Raw genomic sequence first — 23992 nt, forward strand, 5'->3', positions numbered from 1 at the left:
ATGCTGAAATATATTTCGTCAGTTGTAAGTAAATCTCTATTCTGCTGTTGTTGGTCCCACCTTGCATATGTGGCTATCTAGGTTGTCACTGGACCCCACATTGTATACGTGGCTATCCAGATTGTTATTGGACCCCACATTGTATATGCAGCACAGGTGCGTTTTCGGGCCAGCAGATGCTTTGTGCAGTCCACGTGAATTTGTGCAGCCCATGTGAATTTTTTTTTCGCAGCCCAAATTTGTGCAGTCCGTGAATTTGTGCAGCCCATGTGTGAATCTGTGCAGCCCATGTGAACTCTTTTTTCTAAAAAAATGCTGCAGCACTTGGGGGTCGAACCCACGACTTGTGACTAACCATAATTCTAGCTTAACCACTACGCTGCAAGGAGCTTTCATGCTGATGATGTTTTACTTTTAGTTTTCCTTTCAATTCTCGAACACAAGAATGATTGAATGCTTTATGCGGGCGACCTAGTGGTTTGGTCAGGGAGGGAGGGGGGCGGTGGCGCAGGGTTTGGTCACAGCCAGGGAGGGAGGGTGGCGGCGGCGCAGGCGGAGCTCAGTGGGGGCGGATCCTAGCCACCGGGACGGCGCAGAGGAGGAGGTTTCTTATCCCACCAGTGCAGGAAAGGGCGGCTCCACAGGCTGGCCGGCATCGTGATGTGGAGCATCGTGGTGGGTGGCGGCGCGGTGAAGTGATCTTGGTCGGTGGGGCTGCGGAGAGATCCCGGTCGGCGCGGGGGATCCTCGACGACTGAGACAGATCGGCTGCTCCTCGCCCACCGTCTTATCCTAGCACCTCCTCTCTCAATCCTGTCGTCAGCGCGCACAGCCCATCACCAACGCCGTTCAGTAGATATAAGGTATGATTTTCCATAAGTACATTACTCTGAGTATGAAATGCAAGTTCAGCTATGAAAGATTATGCTTTGTGTTGTATGAACAGAGAAACAAGTCAGAGTATTATGAACAAATCAACATGGTTTAAGTCATGTAGCAACCAGCTGTTCCATCTAATGTTTTAGAAAATATTCTGTCCTAAAAAATGGATTAGCTTTGTTTGCCTAATTGCTTTTTTAACATGCCAAAGCAGATGGACAGAACTTGGATACATGGGAGACAATTCACACCTGCATACATGGAGGGAGTGAAACAGTTCATGGAATTTGTTGGACAAAGATTTGATGAACACGTTGACATACCATGCCCATGCTGTAGGTGTCTTAACCACACTTCACTGCCTCAGCAAGAAATGCATGACCATATACATATTTTTGGGATGTCATCAACATACACCCGGTGGATTTATCATGGAGAATTAGTTGATACAGAAGATGTCGAATATTTGGAACAGGTACATGAAACTAACCATAATGAAGGGACAGATGTGGGCGGGTATGAACCCGAGGATGACAATGGAGTTCCAGAGTTAATAGGTGAACTATACACTGCGGCAGAGGAAGATGGACAGCCACCAAGGTTTGCTAGAATTCTTGAAGATGCGAAGCAGGCACTTTGCCCAGGATCTAACCATTCAAGATTTTCCTTTCTTGTGAGGCTGCTCCATATCAAGTCATATTATCGAATCAGCAATACAGCTTTCACTGAATTATTGAAGTTGTTGTCCTCGACATTCCCTCAATGTCAATTACCAAAATCTTATGATGAGGCAAAGAAATATCTTCGTGAATTGGGCCTTGGATATGTGTCGATCCATGTGTGCAAGAATAATTGTGTGCTATTTCGGAAGGAATATGCCAATATGGATCTATGCCCAATATGTGGTGAATCCAGATGAGAAGATGGGGTTGGCGACAGGAAGGTTCCTCGCAAAGTTTTGAGGCATTTTCCACTTATCCCAAGGTTAAAGAGGATATTTGCATCAAAACGAACAGCTGAAGACACACAGTGGCACAAAATCAAGCGGAAGCCAGTGGATAATGAAATGAGCCATGCAGCAGATGGGGAGGCTTGGAAGGACTTCGACAGAAAGTATCGAACTTTCGCAGAAGATGCAAGGAATATGAGGCTTGCCATAGCTACAGATGGATTCAATCCATTTGGCAAGGTGAGCAATTCGTATAGCATGTGGCCTGTCCTTGTTATGCCTTTGAATCTACCACCATGGGAATCTGTCGATCCATCGAACTGCATTATGTCATTACTGATCCCAGGTCCAACATCTCCAGGAAAGGATTTTGATTTATTCTTGGAGCCTCTGATAGAAGAATTGCTTGAATTATGGATAGGTGTTAGTACTTATGATGCATTCAGTGCTAGAAAGTTCAATCTTCGTGCCGCCGTGCTATGGTGCATACATGATTATCCAGCTCTAAGCACCTTGTCAGGGCGAACTACAAAAGGTTATTATGCATGCATTCATTGTGACAAAAATCCGTTGTCACGAGCACTAAGAAATAAGATAGGCTACTTTGGCCACCGTCGTTTCCTTCCAAGGACACACGCTTGGCGAAGAAGCCATGCTTTTGATGGACACCATGAAAACCAGGTTGAGCCAGGAAAATTCAGCACAGATGAGGTCCTCGAGCAGTTAGAGAAGGTGAAAGATGTTAGACCGGGTAAGCATGATACAAGTAAGAAAAGAAAACGTGGAGAGGATGAAGGGCCACTAATTTATAGCCGCAAAGTAAGTCTGTGGAAGCTCCCATATTGGAAAGATTTGTTGCTGCCACATAATCTTGATGTGATGCACATTGAGAAAAACATATGTGACAACATTTTGGGCACATTGCTCAAAATCGAGGGCAAGACAAAGGACACAGTCAATTCGAGGATAGATTTGCATGATATGAACATAAGACATAACTTGCACTTACAGCAGGATGGCAACTCAGTTCGCATCCCACAAGCTCGCTATGTCTTGAAGAAGGAACAAAGAATTGAGTTTTGTAACTTCCTCAAAGGTGTCAAGTATCCACATGGATATGCAGCCAACCTAGCAAGATGCATAAGTTCAGATGGTTCCAAGGTGCAGGGGCTCAAAACTCATGACTGCCATGTCCTTCTCCAAAGAATTATACCTGCCGGCATAAGAGGATTTGTGGACAAGGATATATACGAAGCAATTGCAGAGCTTGGTAACTTCTTCAGGGAATTGTGTAGTAGAAATCTAAGGATAGATGTCCTCAAACGACTGAAAAAAGACATCCCGCTGATCCTATGCAAACTTGAGAAAATTTTTCCTCCACCCTTCTTTGACGTGATGGTGCACTTGGCCGTACATCTACCTGATGAGGCACTACTTAGAGGTCCTGTACAATATGGATGGATGTACCCAATAGAAAGACGACTTGGCACCTTTAAGAATTCCATGCGGAACAGGGCTAAGCCTGAAGGATCAATTGCTGAGGCCTATGTAGCAAGTGACACCTTGACATTTTGTTCAAGGTACATGGAGGATGTTGACACTAGATTTAATCGGGACGCCCGTCATGGGGATGGGCCATTGGATGGTAACAGCTCTGTTTTTATGCATGGTGTTAAACTCATAGGATCCACTAGGATACAGTACATGGAGGATGAAATCATGGATAAGCTAGTTTGGTATGTGCTAAATAACTGTGAGGAGGTTCAACCATATTTGGAGTAAGCACCATTTATGTAGGTTTATTTCACATGTATTGTATTAAATATAATATTTTCCTAATTGTTGAGTCATAATTTGCTACAGCATGCATAGAGAAGAGTTGGAGAAAGAAGATGCACATGATGTTGACAGAAGACTTGAAAAAGGATTTGCTAGGTGGTTTAAGACTCATGTAAGTGACACACACTTACAAAAATATCATTTTTTGGTGATGAAATTTCAAATTGGGAATAACATGTGTATTTTTTTTGTATATATATATATATATATATATATATATATATATATATATATATATATATATATATATATATATATATATATATATATATATATATATATATATATATATATATATATATATATATATATATATATATATATATATATATATATATATATATATATATATATATATATATATATATATATATATATATATATATATATATATATATATATATATATATATATATATATATATATATATATATATATATATATATATATATATATATATATATATATATATATATATATATATATATATATATATATATATATATATATATCAGATCTGGAAGCTGAGGAAAGAAAATCCAGGGGTGGTCAGTGAAGCACTATTTGCATTGTCATGTGGTCCTGATCTCCGAGTAAAGAGTTGTGCATCTTGCATTGTCAACGGAGTCCGGTATAGCACTGTTGACCGTGAGAAATACCTCCAAACGCAGAATAGTGGTGTAATGGTTGATGGTACACATGAAGGGGATAACATTGAATTTTATGGTGTCCTTAGGGAGATTCTTGAGTTGCAGTATAACTCTGATCTAGATATCTATCGATCGGTGGTTCTTTTCCGTTGTGATTGGTTCAATCAAGTTGGCAAGACAAGAGGAGTTAGGGATGACGGGCATTTCAAATCCATCAACATCCAATCATTTTGGTACAAGGATGACCCTTTCATTTTAGCAACTCAATCGAAGAAGATATTTTACTTGCAGGACACCTCTTTGGGCAACGAATGGCGAATTGTGCAGAAATTCGAACATAGGAACATGTATAATGTGTCTGAAAAAGATGACCACATTTTTGATGTACACCAAGATGATAATTGTTCTGATACAGAACATGAAGTGCATGAAGGTAATGCTGATGAGGATCTAGACCATTTGCAGGAAGATGGAGAAGTTACTATTATTGAAGCTAATTTAGAAGACCTTAACAACCAAGCTAACTTGACTGAAGACAGTAGGGATGATGCAGATGAAGATGACACAATATTGCAGTACTGTAGTGACAGTGGCAATGGGAACGCTGAAGATGACATGCCGGAAGACACCGATGATGATTAAATTATATCTTGAGTTGTGTCATCTATCTGATATGTCATATGTAATTGGGATGAGCTATAAACTCATTTATTTTGTGTTATGTAACTGAGATGTCACAACTGATTTATTCTGTGAACTCATTTGCCATTGCATATCTGAAACACATCGAGATTCTGAGCTAGCAATTTTAAGAACAGAGTTGTTACCAGCAATGATTTGCATTTATTTGATTTCTTTCCCAGGTTCATGGTGCTAACTCATATTCCTAACAATATGTGAAGCAGTTGGGTCAAAAATTTCAGGAGAAGAGAAAATATTTTACTTCTGTTTTTTGGGCAATCCAGTAAGTTTCCTGGTGAAACAGTATGCAAAGTGATGTACATATATATTTGTTCCAAGTGACATACTGCATATCAGTCTAAAACTGTACAGACCATGACATTTCAAGCAGCAAAAACCAATTTCAATCTGTACAAACACAACTTACACTTCAAGCATCTGTTCAAAGCATTACACTTTTTTCTTAATTGTCATATTCAATTGACATAAAAAAATGACACAAATATGGTCTTCACATTTTCAAAATAACACAATAATCAGCCATAAGTTTATTCACATTCATGATCTCAATCTGAATTCACCAAGCTGTACAAAGAAGTATCATTTCTTCTCAAGCTACTGTTGTCGCCCACATCCAGGAAGCAAGCAGCATAAGCACCAGAAGCTTGCTACTCGATCATGGCCAGCACCAGGTCCTCTTCACCAGCAGCGCTGGGAGCATCGGCCTTGGAGATGCGGCACCTGGACCAGCCGCTACTGCGGCGATGCGGTCGGAGTCGGAGACGGGATGCGGCCGCAGGTGTGGTGACGCGGCGGCCGCGCTCCATCGGCAGCAGATGGCGCGGAGGCGGAAGAATGTGTCCGGCGGGAGGCGTGCCACGACGCGCTCCAGCACGCCGTCGTGGAGGTCCCCAGCCCACGCGTCGGCGGGCTCCTGCGCTTCCTGCTAATTCTCACCGCCATGGAGGAGGAAGCTCTTTTTTTTTTGTTACGATTTGGTTTGGTTTGGATCTGAATCCGTTGTTATATGTGTGTTGATTTACGATTGTACCCTCGTTATATGTGAGTTCTACCGATAAGAATGAGGGGTAAGTCGGTCCAAACCACCCGGTCCGTTCTATTAAAACCGGCCGGTCCAACATTTTTCCTACAAACACCGACCGGTTCACCCAGTTTAAAGTGAACATAAAATTTTTAAAATTCAATTTTCAATTGGACCTATATACTCCCTCCGTCCCATAAAAAACCAACTTCTGACTATAAATCTGGACGCAACATGTGTCCAGGTTCATAGCCAGAAGTTGATTTTTTTATGGGACGGAGGGAGTATCCATGAATGGTAAACTGAGACGATTTTATCACCTGCCTGGCTCAAATCCTCCGTCGCCGATCATCCTCCAGCTTGGCTTTAGATCCACCGGCAACACCACCGAGGCTGGAACCAGGTTCTTGCATTCCACGGTGTCGATGGTGAATGGCGAGGTGAGCAACCACGAGGATGACATGGAGGTCTCGATGACATGGGAGACGACGACCGCGCCCCTGTGGTAGACGTCCACAGCAGATTTTGACTATAGAAGAGCCGACACCAATACTATAGGTGTTGGTTTTCTTTTTTTAAAAAAAAAACCAACACCTTTAATTTGTCATAGGTGCCAATTAATTAAAAAAAGACACCTATAATATATTATAGGTGCTAGTTTCTAAAAATAAATTCAGTCATGCTTAAAGCAGTGTTGTGGAAAACCGTATTCCGTCTGACAACCGTATTCCGATTAATCGGTGAATGCTTCTTAAACTGCTAAATTGTCTGTGTTTTCCAAAAAGTTTTTATAGGAAAGTTGCTTTAAAAAATAATATTAGGGGGTGTTTAGTTCCCACATTTTTTTTTCAAAAATGTCACATCGAATGTTTAGATACATGCATTGAGTGCTAAATGTAGACAAAATAACCAATTACACAGTTTGCGTGTAAATTGTGAGACCAATATTTTGAGCCTAATTGCGCCATGATTTGACTATGTGGTGCTGCAGTAAACATTTGCTAATGACGGATGTTTTAGGCTTAATAAATTTGTGTCGTAGTTTACAGGCATAATCTATAATTAGTTTTGTTATTAGTTTACGTTTAATACTTTAAATGTGTGTCCGTATACTTTAAAAACTTTACACCCTGGAACTAAACACCCCCTTAATCCAAATTTTCAAGTTATATAATATTGAACGGAGGGAGTATATTTTTAAAGTCAAATTGTTAATCCAGATAGATTAGTATAATTTGAATGTTTTCGATTTATGGATAATGTTAATTACTCATGGATGGAGGATTTTTCGTTTGGCGCCTAAACCTACCGCCAATGACAGCCCCAAAACATTCCATTGCCGCCCATTTGCCCAAATCAGAATGGGAAATGTCACTTTTATCCTCCATCTAACGAAGAGCAAAACAACACCCAGGGGCATTTGTGCAACCACTATATATTTACAAAGCCTCTCACCCACCAAACCCTAATCCCCAAATCCAGCCGCCACACCATCGGGGCGCCGCTCTACCAGAGCCGCCGCCGACTACCGCCGCACCGGAGCCTTCCCCTGCAACCCCGTCGACGACAACCGCTGCGCCGGAGCCTTCCCGTGCAAACCGATCGACGACGACCGTTGCACCAGATCCGTCCCCTACTTCCTCGTCGTCGACAGCCGCCGCAACGACGCCTTCCGCTGCAACCCCGTCGACGACGACCGCTGCACCAGATCCTTCCCCCACTACGCCGTCGATGACTTCCGCTGCATCGGAGCCGGTACCCCGTCGACGACTACTGCCGCACCGAAGCCATCTCCCACAACACCGTCGACGCCTACCGCCGCACCGGAGCCGGGTACCCCATCGACAAGGTCCCTGCACCGTCGCCGTACCTAGCCGATGGGAAGACGTCGACGTCCAGTAGCACGAGGTACGCAAAATTATCTTGTCGTCTCAAGCTCAGATGTTTATGTGTACTGTCTCAAGCTATTAGATGTTATACATCATGTGGATTGATTTGCCGTCCAACTTCTATTAAGAATTTTCTGTGTGCAATCCGATTTAGGTCACTATCTACAATAACAGTTGATGCTATTGCTAGTTTGCTACTGCATATGGCATTGTTTCTGTGTTATTCAGGCGCACCTTTAAATTAATCATGCTATGTTGATTCTCAAATAAATTTGTGCCTCAAGTTGCCATAAGCATCTTCCAGAGTGTGGATTTCAGATCAACAATGGAAATTTTATTTAGATTCTGCTTTGTTTGTGTTTATGAATGTACCAATAATTTGAGTTAGTCGTATAAATAGATACAGTTTATTAGGTGAAAGAGAATGATATAATGGCTATATCATTTATATGACCAATGTTGTTCACTGTAAAAGTGTTTCCAGAGTTCTCATCAAAATTGTCTTTTAAAATGGAAAAGTGAATCACCCTGTTGTTTTTACTAGATATTGAAGTAAAGTTGTTTTTCACCATTGATCATTAAATCCCCAATGTTGATGAGCATGGTCTCTCTTTTTTTCATCCCAAATGCCTAGATACTTTATTGTTTCTATTTCTGAAAATGCTTATATGCTTAGGAAATGCCATCAAAATGCCATCTAGTATTCTGACCATTAAAATATGTGTATTCATGTAAGAACCTGCACAAAACGAATATGAAAGAACGCGGCAAGAGAAAATCTTGCAGAATATAAGAAGGATTGATGAACTTGGCATCAAAGACATAGCTGCCACTATTAAACATATCGAAACACAACATGCATCTTCAAAGACAAAAAACTCAGGCACCAAGAAAAGTCATGGAGAAGGTTCTGATACATCAGAGTTTCTCCCTGAAGATGATGAACAAGGGGTTCAGTGTGATGATGATTCATATTTAGAACCGGAGCAGCCCGTCCCCATAATGATTGAGGTGCTTCTTCTATCTTGGCTGTGGGGGGGCTAGGATATCTGCAATAATTTTTCCGCATTTAATTTGTGCAGCATTTGATTATTTTTTTAATGATTGTTGCTAATTTATTCACATGCTTACAACTTTTGTGTTTATTATTGTAGTACCCTCGACAAACTAGACGAAAGAAGTGTGCGACGAAGAAGAAACCTACCCTCAAGATGCCACCAGGAGTAAGGATATCAAAGAGAGTGAGGGCGGGTGCTCCAACCGAAATGCCTCCTGGAGTCTCAACAAGGTCAGCGAAAAGGCAACTCATAGCAGAACAAGGTAAAGGTAATGGCCATGAAGAACTGCCTCCAGAAACAGAAAACAATGGTGATGAAGATGTGGGCAGTGGACATTTGCTTCAAGATAATGATGTGAACTGGCCCCCGAGCCCGGTGATGGACTGGTCATATGGACATGATGCCAACCATGAAGAGCAACCTGCACAGCAAACCAATTCTGATGTTGAAGGCAAGTTAGTTCAACGAAGAGAAATTTATTATTTTTAACTATTTGATGAATGCTAACATTGTAATTGAATACTCTGTAGTACCTATACGAAGAGGCACAAGAAAATCAAGGCCACCAACTGCAGGAATAATGCTTGACAAGATGACCAAAGCTATGGGAAGAATGCCCATTGCTGTTGCCGAAGGGAAGAAAAGGCCAGATGAACCGGTGCAAGCTGCCAAGTTTGCATCAGAGGCTGGTGTTATCATTAGGACTAAAGTTCATGTCTTCCCTCATTGGAAGCAGTACAAGGATGATGAAGGCTATATTAACAACTTCATGGGCAAGTTATCTGTAAGAGCCTATCTATATTCTTTTATATTTCATCTATTATATGACCTAGTGTTACTCCTTAATGATTGCAATTCAAACCATCAGGTCAAGTTGGCCATTAACCAAAAACACCAGCCAACAAGGGATGCTTGTGCTGATGTATTGCAGAAAGGGATACGACAAACACGGTATAATTTGAAGAAGGCCTACTTCAATGGAGTACCTGCTAACGAGATTAGAACTACCTCTCCCATAAGTAGCATGACTGATGAACAGTGGCTGGAACTTGTTGCAAAGTGGTCAAATCCAAAGAATATGGTATGTCATCTCTAATGACATATTTGTTTCATTTTATACCTGCGACTATGTCTAACACATACATCTTTTGTAGCAAATCTCTGAACAGAACAAGCAAAACCGGCTTAATGTTAGGTTCCATCAGGCTACGGGATCTCGCAGCTATGCTGCACACTTGCACGCTTACGTAAGTTCCCATTATCTTTTAGCATTAATTGTAGTTAAGAACCACTTATCTAATGTAATAGATATATAAAATAATTGATCTGCATTTTCTGTACTGAAATAGAAGGAGAAGAACAAGGTTGTAGAGCTTGATGCTGTGGATGCCTTTGAGGACTGCCATACCAGTAGGGAAAAAGGTCTAAGTGATGCTGCCAAAGATGCAATTGTAAGTCACTCTGTATATTCTTACAACATTGAACTCAATTCCTTGTTACCTATGCCAACATATTATTAATTCAGCTCATTTTATATTTACATCCATAGGATAATTTCTGTCCTTAGTGTGCAGAGATATTTGCAGCTAAGATCATTACAGACTTAATGGAATTTATAGACTCTAACAATGTTAGAATACATACCAAACTAAATTTGTAGCTGCTGGAAACTTGTCGCTAGACAACTTACCATATACAACATAAGTTGAGATTGGGTTAAAATGCCAAATAAGCTACATAAACATTTTTTCATCAATTGATCCTGGTTGCAGTTTGTATTTTTATCAATATCCCGGGTTTGAGGGTGTGATTCATGAAAACTCATTTTTACCTAAGCTGCTGTAGTGGTGTTTGCATGTATTGAGGTTTTGAATCATATGAACATAAGACTGAATATATTTCAGCCTTTACTACTTCAAAACTTATTTCATTGTAACTTGGAAAAGTAAACTTAATTATGAGGGATTATGTACTCCACACTAGTATTTTCTTTCTAAACATTAGTGGTTTCTAGGGAAAATATTTAGGCATCATAGGAGGAATAGAAAATAACATTGCACCCCCTCCGAATTTTATGAAAGTAGTTGAGGGGAAAACCTTGTTCTTTTATAGCTACCAGGGTGTTCCATCAATCAAAAGCTGCCATGAAAGCTAATCAAATATAGTCTAAAGTCAGCCTTCTGATATATGCTAAAACAGTATCCTAGATTCTGTCAAGAAGCATTTGGCCTGCATTGTTGCTAGAGGCTAGATAGAAAATAATTACATTCTACCATAGTTAGAACTCAAAATGTTTCTGGTCTCTTTCACAGTTAAGAGGGCAATGCAATATTTCTAAATATGGGAATGCTTGGCTTACTCATATAATTTGTTTCTGTTTTGGCTTATGGAAAACAAATTTGGTTAAATTTGCATTCTATACAAGTTTCCTTACCTCTAGTTTGTGCTTCCTGGTAGCTTTCCATCAGTTTTCAGTGACTTTTTGAATGTGTTGTGCAGCTGCCAGTATTTTGAATGTGTTATGCAGCAGCCAGTTTTTCATGTATCTAATTTCATAGCTAATGTTCAATCATTGCTGCAGTCAAGTATGAAAGCTATTATGGAAGAACCTGTACCTGATGGTGAGACACCAAGAACTAGTGCAGAAGTTGTGTCCAAGGTTCTCTCTCGGGACAATTCCAATACCACGTTTTTGAAAAATGCTGGTCTGCAGATGAGCTCCAAGAAATCAGTGACACCGACAGAAGCAGCACTTCAGGAAGAACTTGCAGCTGAAAAGCAAAGTTCAGCCATTCTCCATGCAGAAGTTGTCGAACTAAAAGAACAAGCAAATCTTGCAAATGAAGCACTGGCAAAGACTCAAAAGGAGTTGGCAGAGTTCAAGCAGCAGCAGGAAGAGAACAATTTGCTCCTTCGACGTATCTTGAGCCTTTCCCAGGGTAACTTAAATCTGTCCTAGTCTCCTTTATGATCTTCTGCACTGTGATGAACTCCATCTACTTATATTAGTTGTTTGATGGTTCTGTGAACTTATTGTCATGTGGTGGACTTGATTATGTGAAATGATGTTTGGTGCTATGGTGGACTGAATGTCATCCTATGGCAAACTTTTGTGGACTTAATGTGAACATATGTGTGCTAGGTTCTGTGAACTTTTTTGTAATATGGTGCTATGTGAAGTTGGTATATGTGATATATGTTGATGTTGGGCCTATTTGTAATGTGCTGTGAAGTTCTGATTGTTTGTCCATGTGATCAATCTTGATGTTGGGCCTATTTTCTTATGTGCTGCGAAGTTCTGATTAATTGTTGCTTGAAATGGGTGAATGCTAAAAATTTCCTAGATCTCATAGTGGGATGGGCCACAACAATATGTGAAGTATGTGGCCAAATGGGCTGGGCTAAGAAAAAAAAAATGAGCGGGCCTTCATCCCTACTGTGCTAACGTGTCATCCAAACAAATTAACACGTGGCAACATCAGGTAAAGACGTGTGTCACAAATCAGATATGTACACGTGGCAGCTTGCACCACCACGTGGACATACCAAATGCCAACACGTGGCGTTAAATACGACTGCCACTTGGCTCTAGCGTACGGGAGATGATGATCCAGCGTGGCGTACACGTCATCCGCCACATCACAGCCAACATGGACTCCACGTGTGATAGCCACGTGGCATGGACGACGTCTGTCCTAGCCAGCTGGAAAGCAGTTCTATGACGAGCACCTTCGTCATGGATATAAGCATTTCTATGACGAAATCTACTGTTTAGTCATAGAAAAACATATGTGACGCGACTTCTATGACGAATCCCATTTCGTCATAAATTCGTCATAGAAGTTACTTTATGACGATTTGCGCGTCTTCCATGACAAAAGTAGATTGTCATAGATGTGCCTATCTCCATATATATATATATATATATCTACAAATTTAACACCATACTTTTCACAAAACTATATATTTAAGCAGTGGCGGAGATAGTGTGGGAGCGGTGGGGGCTTGAGCCCCCACAACCCCCTAATGACCCATTAAAGCCCTCGTAATACCCCCCCTACAATTTTAATCCTGAGGAGAGCTAAGATAGACTTTGTCTGATATTTTTAGAAGGCACAAGAGGCTAAGAAGGGCTAAAAATCCCCACAACCCCACCCAACCCTAATCTCCTACCTCCAGCGTAGAGAGAGGCGTCGCTCTTGGCCTCCTCCTGTTCGCGTTCGCGTGTGGCGGCGGCAGACGAGCGCGAGTCGCGCGATGGGGCGGCGGCTTGTGGAGTTGCGGCGGCCGGCGAGGGGACCTGGGAGTCGGGGGGCGCGGGCGCGCGGCATCAAGCAGGGCGCAGGCGGGCGGCAGCAAGCAGGGCGCAGGCCGGCCGGCGGCCGGCGGGGGGACGCGGCGGCGGCGTGGCGCGGCGCCTGGGCAATGGGCAAAGGACGGCACCGTGGCAGCAGCTAGCAGCAGCAGGGCAGCAGCAAGCACCCAGAACAGCAGATCGAGGATTTGAGGAATTGAGGTATATAAAATTTCTGATTTGTCATTTAAAATCAATTTCAATTGTCAAGTCCAGTTGTTATTAATAGTTCAAGCCTTCAAGAAATCATAGAGATATTGAATTGAAAATTTTGTTTGTGATTCCTAGTTTGCTACTTTGTTATATTGCTAGATTGTGAAGATGTCAAAAAGAACATTGCTCACATATTATTCTAGTTCAAGTAACACAAATACCAGCGATCCTCCACTCAATAATGAGATTGCAAGTCAGTCAAAGAGGCCTAGAGAAGAGTTTAGTCATATGGATATCATTGGTGATCCAGGGAAACGGAAACAAATTGATTATCCATCTGAAATTAGAGATCAAGTAAAAAGGGCATATGCATTGAGTGGTCCAACTTAATTAGAGATCAAGTAAAAAGGGCATATGCATTGAGTGGTCCAACTTAACCAGATATTTGCACATTTCCTCGTAAGTGGCAAAGTAGTGAATGGAGATCCTTTCAAAAAGCTTTGGTATGGATAATGTTTATTTTTTGTTAATTCTATATATTTATACTTTGTATTAGACATATAGCCAATTTACATGACACATGTCTTGACTTTTATTAGCCACTTTTAGTTTAGCCCCCACTATGTTTTTATCCTGGCTCCGCCACTGTATTTAAGGTATCGTATAGAAAACTACAGATTAACATCAATGTCATCACAAAGCAATTATTTTTGTAATCTCAATAGTGTTATGGGTATATACTCTAAAATTTGTAGTTGTTCGGTAACTTCATCTTTAAATCTGTAGTTTTGTGATATTGTGCTTTAAATATATAGTTCTACAATAAATTTGGCACTAAATATACACATATTTAAATATGTAGTTTTGCGATAGTTTAGCTAAAATATTTGTAGTTCTATGAAATTTACATCTAGGATCATATGACCAAAGCACATCAAAACACTGACAGGCCTCTTCCACATATTCTGAAGCATGTATTTTTTTTCAAAAAAAAAAGAAGCTGGATTGAGTGTTTACATTTGAGATTATTCTTCCATCGATGAGCTTGACCAACCTGCATAAGGATGAATGACGAATATATGTAGCAACTGCAACACAGATAGACACAATTATATATGTACATGCAGTAATATTTAAATGTTTTCTCAAGATAAGTATTTACAATGTATACAATGGTCAATCACTGGTGGTTCATCTCGATACTACAGGACATATATACATAATGAAAACAACAAACATAATTAAGTAAAAGAACTACGTAAAGACGCAACAATGTCCTGCTGGAATACATACTCACATTTTAGATCTCTGTAGGGATATCTCTACCTTATGACCACTGTGCACATATATCAGAGAAGGTTTTATTCTACTTGTACTATCTAGTGAAGGGCTACTGCACGTATGCAACTATTACCACGGTAGAACACAACTGCTCAGGAATACCGCTTGGTTGGCCTACATTACTTTATTTCTTCTCTACCATTTTAAAATTGGCAAGAAGTGCCTAGCCTCTGCGTCAGCCATGGGTTGCGGCCTGCAGTTTGCTTTCGATCTTGGAACATGCTCTGGAGCAAATCCTGGAACTTCTCAAGGAATGGGCTCCATTTGTTGGCACTCAAGTCTGATAACTTTGCGAAGCTGGAGTTGTGAGGGAGCTTCTCCTTGGCACTATGATTGCCACTATAACTATTGCTGTTAATTTTAGAAGTAACCTTGTTCTTCGCGACGCCACTATGAGATTTGCGTCTTCCACTGAAGCTAAGTTCATTGGACGAAATGGACAAGTTTGAGGTGGAAGGAGTCCAAGTAGTAATTGGACTTGTGCAGGTTCCCACATCATCCTTGTTGAACTCATTGTTGTCATCTTCATCCACATATTCATTTACTTCAGCTAATTTTGATGGTGGATCCCTAGAATTACCTTTGATTGGCCTGATATTGTTGGAAAATGATGCTTCAAATGTAGTTGAATCATCCTCAGAATCGAGATCAAACTGAGTGGACTCATTGTCATCCTCTCCTTCAAAATCAGCTTGTGGAAGCAGCCACTCTCTTTCCTCAACCCAATTCCTTGCCTCCATGCACAAAACCTCAAGATCACTTGGCTCCTCTTCTTTCCTAGTGAATTGCCTGCTCATCATCTCTCCTATCTCAGACAAGCAAAAGCCACAAGCCGCAGCTTCCTTAAGAAATGTTGTTGAGAGAACCAACACCCTAAGACTTGCCTCATGGATCGTATGCAGCTCCATGCGAAGCATTTCAGCATCTTTTATAGGGTCTAGGTTCGTAATGTACTCAAGATCTTCCTCGGAGAAAGGAATAGATGCTTGTGGCCAATGGATCCACTCAAAGTAAGGGTCCTCTAAGCTTTCTGGAAGACAAAGGCCATGATCAATAGGAATAAGTTCTGTTTGTGTTTCAAATCTGCTAGCATCATTATAAAGCTTCCTAACAAGTATATTTCCTGCATGTCTGTCTGTGTTGAAGATTCTAATATCAAGTATACCAATCCTATGAACAGCAGAGACAGGAAAGCTTGATGTACCATGGTCACTAGCATCATAGTCATGAGGAATAAACTCTTGCAAAGACGCAAGCTTGCTAAAAGCTTGTGTTTTGTTGTCACTAGACTTTGTTTTATAGTCAACACCCTCATTCATATGGAACACGCTATGGGTGATCTTTACCAGCATAGTGGGAGGTACATTTGCAAAATTCTTGTGATCTAGAAGATATGCGGCAACCTCTCGGGACCCTGTTTCACCAACACGCACTGATTTTTTAAGACCTGGTAGTCCAAGAGACTTCCCTACAAAACCTTTAGGATTGTTTGGACCAAATGGTTCCTCATCAGTTGGCTTAACTATTGCAGCATGCTCACCCCACATGTCTCGGAAATAGTAGGCACCACCCATCCCACTGCTGATAGCTACTGGTTCGATGCCTTTTTCAATTCCCCGAACAATATCATCAACTAACTGCTTCATTCTTGCAGAAGGGCTTGTGCACCCCACGATTTCAATGACTCTACTATCATCACAGTGTTGAACATCCTTTCCATTTGGAGAGAGGCAAGGTGTGGAGCAACTTCTGTGCATGTGATTCCTAGTGAGAAGCAATGGAGAGTCATTGCAAATGTAGCTGAGATCATTGTTCAAAAGTTGATCACCACATGTCAGTGAACTCTCTTCAGTGGGAATATTAAGCGCTAACTGCAGCTTCTTTTTTACGGTGTGTGCATTTTCTCCTCGCTCCAATTCAATGCCCAAGACAGAGCCTTTGTCAGTTTGGACAAACACACGCTTCCAACTAAGTGATCTCCCCTCAATTTGATTCTTTGAGGAGTAACCATTGTTGAATGTGTGATCCGGAACTGCAACAGCCATCTTTAACTGAACAGAATTACCAAGGTTCTGACTTTGGAAGCATAGACTGCCTGAAAGGAACCGTCAGTGGGGGTTACCTCCTTCCTTGTGCTACATAGAGGAGGCAAGACCAACTATATCAGAAATTAGAGGAGAGTAAACAATCTTCCAACATTATAGCATCAGTGTAATGAATAGGCAATGCTCAAGTTGCTCATGGCTTAGCTTTCCAAGGGTACAAATTGATAAAGTTACATGTCTAAAATGGATAGGTGCACAAATAGTTATATAGGTCCAACAGAGATAAACCATGAGAATTTGAGAACCCGTGTTATTGCACGGTTTATGATTAAATTATCATTACATATTACTAAAAAAATAAAAAAGAACATAAGAGCAAGCTTCAACTATCTTGTTCAAGAAAACAAGAGTGCACATAAACAAGGATATAAGTAAGACATTAAGAAAAAAAAAAGTAATTCTAATCCAAAAGGAGAAAATGCAAATTAAATGAAAGAAATATGTGGAAGGGACTGTTAGTGTTACATAAAGGTGTTGCAAAGCTAGCATTACCTTAAAGCACTGAAAAGAACTTAAGTGCATTTTCTTTTCTTCTCTATAAAGCATGAAGATGCATATATATCTAGTCTATTTTAAGTAATCGTCAATGGAAAAACATTGTGTGTGCTCATAGTTAAATATATTTTTTTTATCATTAAGCGCAATTGCTATATGTGGATGATTCAAACTAATCGTAAATGGCATGAGGACAAATATTAGAACAAAAACATAGTAAACACTACTATTTGGAGCTAGAATTTAGAACAACATTAATATTATGCGTGATTCAATGGATTACACATATTCGAGTTAGGTAATGTTATCATGTACACTACAACATCTCTACACCACACTTGAGTGACAAATTGACACAAATTATCGCACATGGTAAAGGAAATGAACTGCTTACCACTATAAACAATTGAAAATTCACCCTAAAAATGTGGACATTCTTTTGCTCGCATCAAATTCTCAGTACAATCACCACACTCCCCTCAAACAATCAATCTGGTAGAATGCAGCCCGACAAACCTCACTCACTTATTCACCGGTAGGCCGGACCGGGGAACGGCGGTGGTGGTGAGATCTAATGGCACAAAAGGTGGTGATGATGCGACGCGATGGGACACGCTCTCTTCGCCCTCTCTCTGCACCTCCCCACTTCACCAACACAGGTCGAGAGATTCGAGACCCAACCGAAGGATGGGGTTAAACTAATCACCGTGGTTAAGGTGAGGTAATAATAGACATCGGCGAGCACTTTATAGCCAACCACTAGTAACAGCTGGAGTTGTTCCAAGATAACCTCGTCTAATCAAATCTCGGGGAAGTTACAGTACCCAAAAATAGGTCTCACTTGCGGTTCTGGAGGTGGTTTAGCTGTAAGATCTCGTTAGAGTCTTTATGCAAAAGATTATTCTAGACTTACTATTCTTAGCATGCTTGGGATCGAAGAATTGACCATGCATAAGATTTTACGAGTACCTTCCAAGCACATCATATATTTAGTTCTCCATATAGAAATTGCTAATTTAGCATGTGATTGGTTTTGTTTTTCCTGAAGCATATGTATACTATTTAGATATTAAAGTTAGAAGACAGCTATTTTTAATTAATTAGTTTCAGACTTATAAAAAATTTATACGTAAATTGCATATATTAAAAAGTTCCTTTCAAAAAATTGCATATATTAAAAAGTACTTCATCCGTCCTAAAACATATCAACCTAATACACGATTTTCAAGTCAAAAATAAAAACCCTAATACACGATTAGACACGACCTAGTCCTACAAATATATGCATGCTTATTTATTGTGTATTTAGTTTTATGTTTGTAGAATACCGGGGAAGAATCAAAGCATGCCAGTAATATAAGCAAACAAACTGGTGAATTCCGCCTCACTTTTGTAAATTTAATTTTTTTTACATATAATTTGTTAGAATTAGTAAACTTAGAAGAAAATAATTTGTATTTGTTCATACTTGCTATTAATTGTTTTACCTTATCATTTTTTCAAGAAAAAGCTATTTTACCTTCTCTAGAAATATAAGATATTAACATGGTTAAGTTACATGTTTTCAACTTTAACCTATCATATATCATACTTAGGGCATGAACTATACTCTGTCACCGTGTAGGAGAGAATGCCACACATAATATTTTAAAATGTGGAGAAAAGAGGTGCGTCTATTAATTGCTAGATAGTTTTAGATAGACAACCTATAGAACCAAACTATTGATTATACTGTAGACAACATATATTATGTGAATCATTTGTATTTTGTGTAGATATGATGTAGTAATATTATATGCGCAACCGCTCTCTGAACTTTTTTTCATGTCCTTATTGGGATATTTCTCCCTAAAATAGTACAGTAGAACAATTGTAAAATTAGTAGAAGAATTTTTTATCACCTTTTATACTTTTTATACTTATTCTTTTTTATGCAAATATTATTATTTGTCAATTGTAAAATTAGTAGAAGAATTTTTTTTATCAAATTTTATACTTTTTATACTTATTCTTTTTATGCAAATATTATTATTAGTTGGCTTATTCTTAATTAATATATTACATATATATATAATTATTATTATTTGTTGGCTTATTCTTATATATATATATATAAGGGTATTTTTTTTATCCGGCCTATACATCCAATCGGATATATGCAGCCTTTTTAAATTAGAAACTTAGCCTATCAACCAGGAAACTTAGCCCTCAAATAACCCAATCTAAAATTCGCTCCTATAAAGATTTGAACTCAGCACCTTAGGTGTTACTTAGGTTACTAAGCTACGTGCCATTTCACAGTTCTTAAGTAATATATAGAATGTTATAACCAAATCTACGTGTGTGTATTGTTTTTTGCTTTATTCTGTATGAGAAATATAAGTTGTATTAGCTACTAAAATTAATTCTCCTACATAGTATATTTTTATTGACTATAAAACAAATACTAATTTAATGCCACGAATAATTGTTTATCAGACAAATATGCTTAGATATATTTTTTGAATTCTAAGCCTACTATAGGCTACGGTGCTCACATGCATGGGTTTATCATTTTTCCTCATGGCACTTGAATGTGACCATGGGAGCTAAGCACATAGCTGACTCGTCCAGCACAGGGAGCTGGGGGAAGAGCGTTTGACCGAGACAACAGGTGATGCGAGACAGTACATGCGCCCGTTTGATGAATGCTTCAAGGACACGTGGCAATTAAGTTAAATGGTAAAAAAGCGGAATAGTTGTATATGGGTTATTCAGACATTGTAAATGGCAAGAGGACAAATATTAGAAAAAAAAAAGTAAAAACTACTATTTGGAGCTAGAATTTAGAACAGTAATAATATTATGCACGATTCAATGGATTACATATATTCAAGTCAAGTGATGTTATCATGTGCACTACAACATCTCACAAATTCAAATTGACCAAATTATCATACGTGGTAAAAGGAAATGAACTACTTACCACTCCAAATAATCGTAGATTCACCTTAAAAATGTGGGCATTCTTCTTCTCTCATCAAATCTCATTACAATCACCACACTCCCCTCAAACAATCAATCTGGTAGAATGCAGCCAACAAACCTCACTCACTCATTCACCGGCAGGCCGGACTGGGGAACGGCGACGACGATAGTGAGATTTAACTGTGAAGGAGGCAGTGATAGCGCGACGCGATTTGACACACTCTTCCCCCTCTCTCTACACCTCCCCACTTCCCCCACCCAGATTGAGATATTTGAGACCCAACCAAAGGATGGGGTTAAACTAATCACCGTGAGTAAGGCGAGGTAATAACATACACCGACGAGCGTTTTATAGCCAGCCACTGGTAACAGCATGAGTTGTTTCAAGATAACCTCGTCTAATCTAATCTCGAGGAAGTTACAGTACCCAAAAATAGGTCTAACTTATGGTTTTTGAGGTGGTTCAGGTGTAAGATCTCGTTAGAGTGTTTACGTAGAAGATTATCCAGACTTACTATTCTTAGCATGCTTGGGATCGAAGAATTGCATGACCATGCATAAGAGTTTATGAGTATCTTCCAAACACATCCTATACTTAGTACTCTATGTAAAAATTATCTGTTGTGGAACCTAAATTACTAGCAAAAAAAAAAACAAGGCCACCGCACGATCAGAGTTGGGCCAGCCTGTCCTGTTTCAAGCACACTTGAAAATTGCGGTAGAGTATCAGAAATTAACACGTGTATGTTGAACTTTTATTCTAAGGGTTGCTGAAATGAAAATTTTTAGGTGTCATATCGGACATTTGACCGGATGTCGGAAGAAGTTTTCGGACACTAATGAAAAAACTAATTTCATAACTCGTCTGGAAATCGCATGATGAATCTTTTGAGCCTAATTAATCCGTCATTAGCACATGTGGGTTATTGTAGTACTTATGACTAATCATGGACTAATTAGGCTCAAAAGATTCGTCTCGCGATTTCCTCCCTAACTGTGCAATTGGTTTTTTTATTTATCTATATTTAATGCTTCATGTATGTGTCCAAAGATTCGATGTGATGTTTTTGGGAAAAAAATTGGAAACTAAACGGGGCCTAAGACATTTTTTCCATGCAAAAAAAACCGCATGGATGCTTTATCCTTTCCCTTTTTGCGATTACACGACAAATGTCGCATACACCATCACATCCATAACACCACACTCACACATATGTAAATACATCCCTAATACATACTTCCTCCGTCTCGAAATAAATCAACTTTTGGAATTCAAACTTGTCCCAAAATAAATCAACTTCTACCTTTTCATCCATTCTTGGTTCCTAAATCAAAAAATTTTATTCCTTCAATACCCCTTACCTACTTATCCACCTCTTTAAATTTGCATTTGGAAGTTAGGAGTTGTTTTTTTATGGGACAGAGGGAGTACTCAAATAGACAGACACCATTGACGTATTTCTAATCTCACTAAAATTACCATTGACGCATCTCTAATCTCACTAAAATTATAGAGAAACCTTACATGCATACGTAATATTCGTAGGCACAGAATAAGTTAAAATGAACTGATTATGAAACAGAAGGTGTACCAGGATTTTATGAAGGTGGTAGTAGTAACATCTCCCATCCGAAAATAAAAAGAAAATCACTATAGTATATGCAGTACTACTAGACGCATACGGAGTACTTTTCGTAAAAAAAAAATTACGAATCTAGACATATACATATTCAAATTCATAGATAAAGTTTATCTTTTTTTTTAGTGTGGAGTAGTAGGACACTCCATACTATTACTCCTACTGTACACGTAGGAGTACTGTTTTTCTAAGAAGGCGTTAAATAAAAAGCTGAGCTCCAGTGCTGACAACACAATGCAGCCAATGCACACAGGGAGACGTCACGGAAGGACAAGGAACAGTAGCATCTCCAGAACTGGCACCATTGGGTAGGGCTTGTCCTGGACTGGAGGAGGCAGCGCGGCAGGGTTGTCAGAGCCGGCCTGGCCTGGCCTGGCCCAGCCCAGGCAGGCCTCCTCACGTGAGAGCGCTGGGCCCACTCGGGCCTGGAAACGTCGCCCCGTCGGCCTCACCCACACCGCGCACGAACGAACGAGTGGGTCCCGCCTTCTGCGGAGAAAGAAAGGAAAAGGTGCCTTTTGGGCTGTGCGGGGTGGAGCCCATCGAGCCACACTTGACACGTCTCTGCGCGTGCGCGTGGGCGCTTACCTTTTGCTTCCTGTGGCACGTGCTAAAGCTAACTCGAAATTTTAAAACTTTGATCCTAAATTATTCTAGGTTTTTTTTCTTCACTTTTGCTAGTAGTACTAGTAGTAGATAATGTAAAAATCGTATCTTAGAGTAATTTTGTTGGTTTGGTTTTTTTTCTGCGCCTAATTGTAGTTGGCTGCAGCAGTTGTGTTTTGTGTGAGCCTGTCATTCACCACATGGAAGGCTGGGTTTAGATGGTGAAAAAGTAGGGTAGTTGGAAGAAAATTGGTAGTTTAAAGAAAAATTGATAGTTTATATGTAGGAAAGTTTTTTACGTGATGTAATGTGATGAAAATTTAGAAATTTAGGAAACTAAACACGGCCAAAGAACAATTCTTGTGTCGTTTAGCTTGCAAGATTCGCAAAACTGTACTACTCGTACTACTCCCCGTTCTAGGACGCATGGTCTTACACCAACGGACACGTTTCTAAGTCAAACCACCAGTACATGGGATTACTGCGGGTAATCGTCATCGTCATGACATCGAAAGGCTTTTAAACAGATTTCAAAAACGAAAACGACCATGTGCCGCAGCAACCACGCCTCCACGTGCGCGCCGCCTCCCCCGCGTACTACACGGCGCCGTCCACGCGCCGTCTCTCGTCTCGCCTCCCTCACGGCGTCCGTCACCGCTCGGCGACAAAACGGCGGGAGAGAGAGCGGTCGAGGCGGAGCCCGCCGCACGCGGGGGGTGGGGCTGAAAAGAGGAGGACGGCCCATGGGCCACCTGTCGCGGCCTGAGCAGAAAAAAAATCGCGCGGCGGAAGAGAAGTGGGAAAAAGAAAAAAAAAACAATAATCGAGCTGTGCGCACGCACGTGGGGGCGGAGCAGCGCGCGGCGTGGCCCCTCGCGTCCCGTCCCGTGATCGCGACGGCGCGGGCGCACCATAGCCATTTTCGTCTTTGTTTTTATTCGTTTTTATCACGGCGGTGGTACTAGCAGTACAAAGGTGACCACGGTATATTTACAAACAAAAAATATTTATATATATATATATAGTGATTTAAAAACGAATACTGAAAAATAAATTTTGATAAAAGGCCTCAAAATCAACACCAAATTTAATATTAAAATTTTAATTTGACTGATAAGCATAAGGGAAAAGTGTTCGTCTATTTGATTCTATCTCGCGCGAAAAGTTGATATACTCGTTGAAGGAACCTTGAACTGGTCCTGGCTTCCCTTTGCTATAATACCAAAAGTTTTCTTATCTCTCTACACACAGTAACACTGAGGATAAAAAAAGGCAGAGAAATCTGATATAAAGAATATACCGGAATACAATAGTGCTAGCGACACGGCACAAAATAGAAAACAA

The 23992-nt window shown here is 40.1% G+C and overlaps 2 protein-coding genes and 1 pseudogene across 4 annotated transcripts; 2 read left to right on the forward strand and 1 right to left on the reverse strand.

Annotated features, from left to right (window-relative positions):
- The first annotated feature begins 1093 nt into the window (after positions 1 to 1093).
- Positions 1094 to 5106, forward strand: LOC136351602 (uncharacterized; annotated as a pseudogene).
- Positions 5107 to 7510: 2404 nt separating this feature from the next.
- On the forward strand, positions 7511 to 12201 carry LOC107281978 (uncharacterized). Of its 2 annotated transcripts, none has more exons than XM_015793883.3 (7): positions 7511 to 7948; positions 9084 to 9438; positions 9518 to 9771; positions 9856 to 10068; positions 10142 to 10234; positions 10337 to 10438; positions 11569 to 12201. In XM_015793883.3, the coding sequence occupies exons 2-7, from the start codon at positions 9141 to 9143 to the stop codon at positions 11944 to 11946; spliced, it is 1338 nt and encodes a 445-aa protein (XP_015649369.1). In that variant the 5' UTR covers positions 7511 to 7948; positions 9084 to 9140; the 3' UTR covers positions 11947 to 12201. The 2 variants fall into 2 exon arrangements, with proteins under 2 accessions (XP_015649369.1, XP_025883242.1); XM_026027457.2 differs by lacking the exon at positions 7511 to 7948 and adding an exon at positions 8579 to 8940.
- Positions 12202 to 14610: 2409 nt separating this feature from the next.
- LOC4345898 (phosphatidylinositol 4-kinase gamma 6) lies at positions 14611 to 20723 on the reverse strand. Of its 2 annotated transcripts, none has more exons than XM_015794050.3 (2): positions 20401 to 20723; positions 14611 to 16970 (listed from the first exon to the last, which is right to left on the reverse strand). In XM_015794050.3, the coding sequence occupies exon 2, from the start codon at positions 16878 to 16880 to the stop codon at positions 14979 to 14981; it is 1902 nt and encodes a 633-aa protein (XP_015649536.1). In that variant the 5' UTR covers positions 16881 to 16970; positions 20401 to 20723; the 3' UTR covers positions 14611 to 14978. The 2 variants fall into 2 exon arrangements, with proteins under 2 accessions (XP_015649536.1, XP_066159778.1); XM_066303681.1 differs by lacking the exon at positions 20401 to 20723 and adding an exon at positions 17830 to 18299.
- Between the last annotated feature and the right edge of the window lie 3269 nt (positions 20724 to 23992).

This window comes from Oryza sativa, chromosome 8, assembly GCF_034140825.1.
Source record: "Oryza sativa Japonica Group chromosome 8, ASM3414082v1".
Lineage (NCBI taxonomy): Eukaryota > Viridiplantae > Streptophyta > Magnoliopsida > Poales > Poaceae > Oryza > Oryza sativa.

Excerpts from the sequence above, each read along its gene's own strand:
- LOC107281978 (XM_026027457.2), top strand. Across the intron at positions 9,772-9,855 it reads ACTTCATGGGCAAGTTATCT|GTCAAGTTGGCCATTAACCA; the intron begins GTAAGAGCCTAT and ends TCAAACCATCAG. Across the intron at positions 10,235-10,336 it reads CTGCACACTTGCACGCTTAC|AAGGAGAAGAACAAGGTTGT; the intron begins GTAAGTTCCCAT and ends GTACTGAAATAG.
- LOC4345898 (XM_015794050.3), bottom strand. The coding sequence starts at position 16,880 with ATGGCTGTTGCAGTTCCGGATCACACATTCAACAATGGTTACTCCTCA.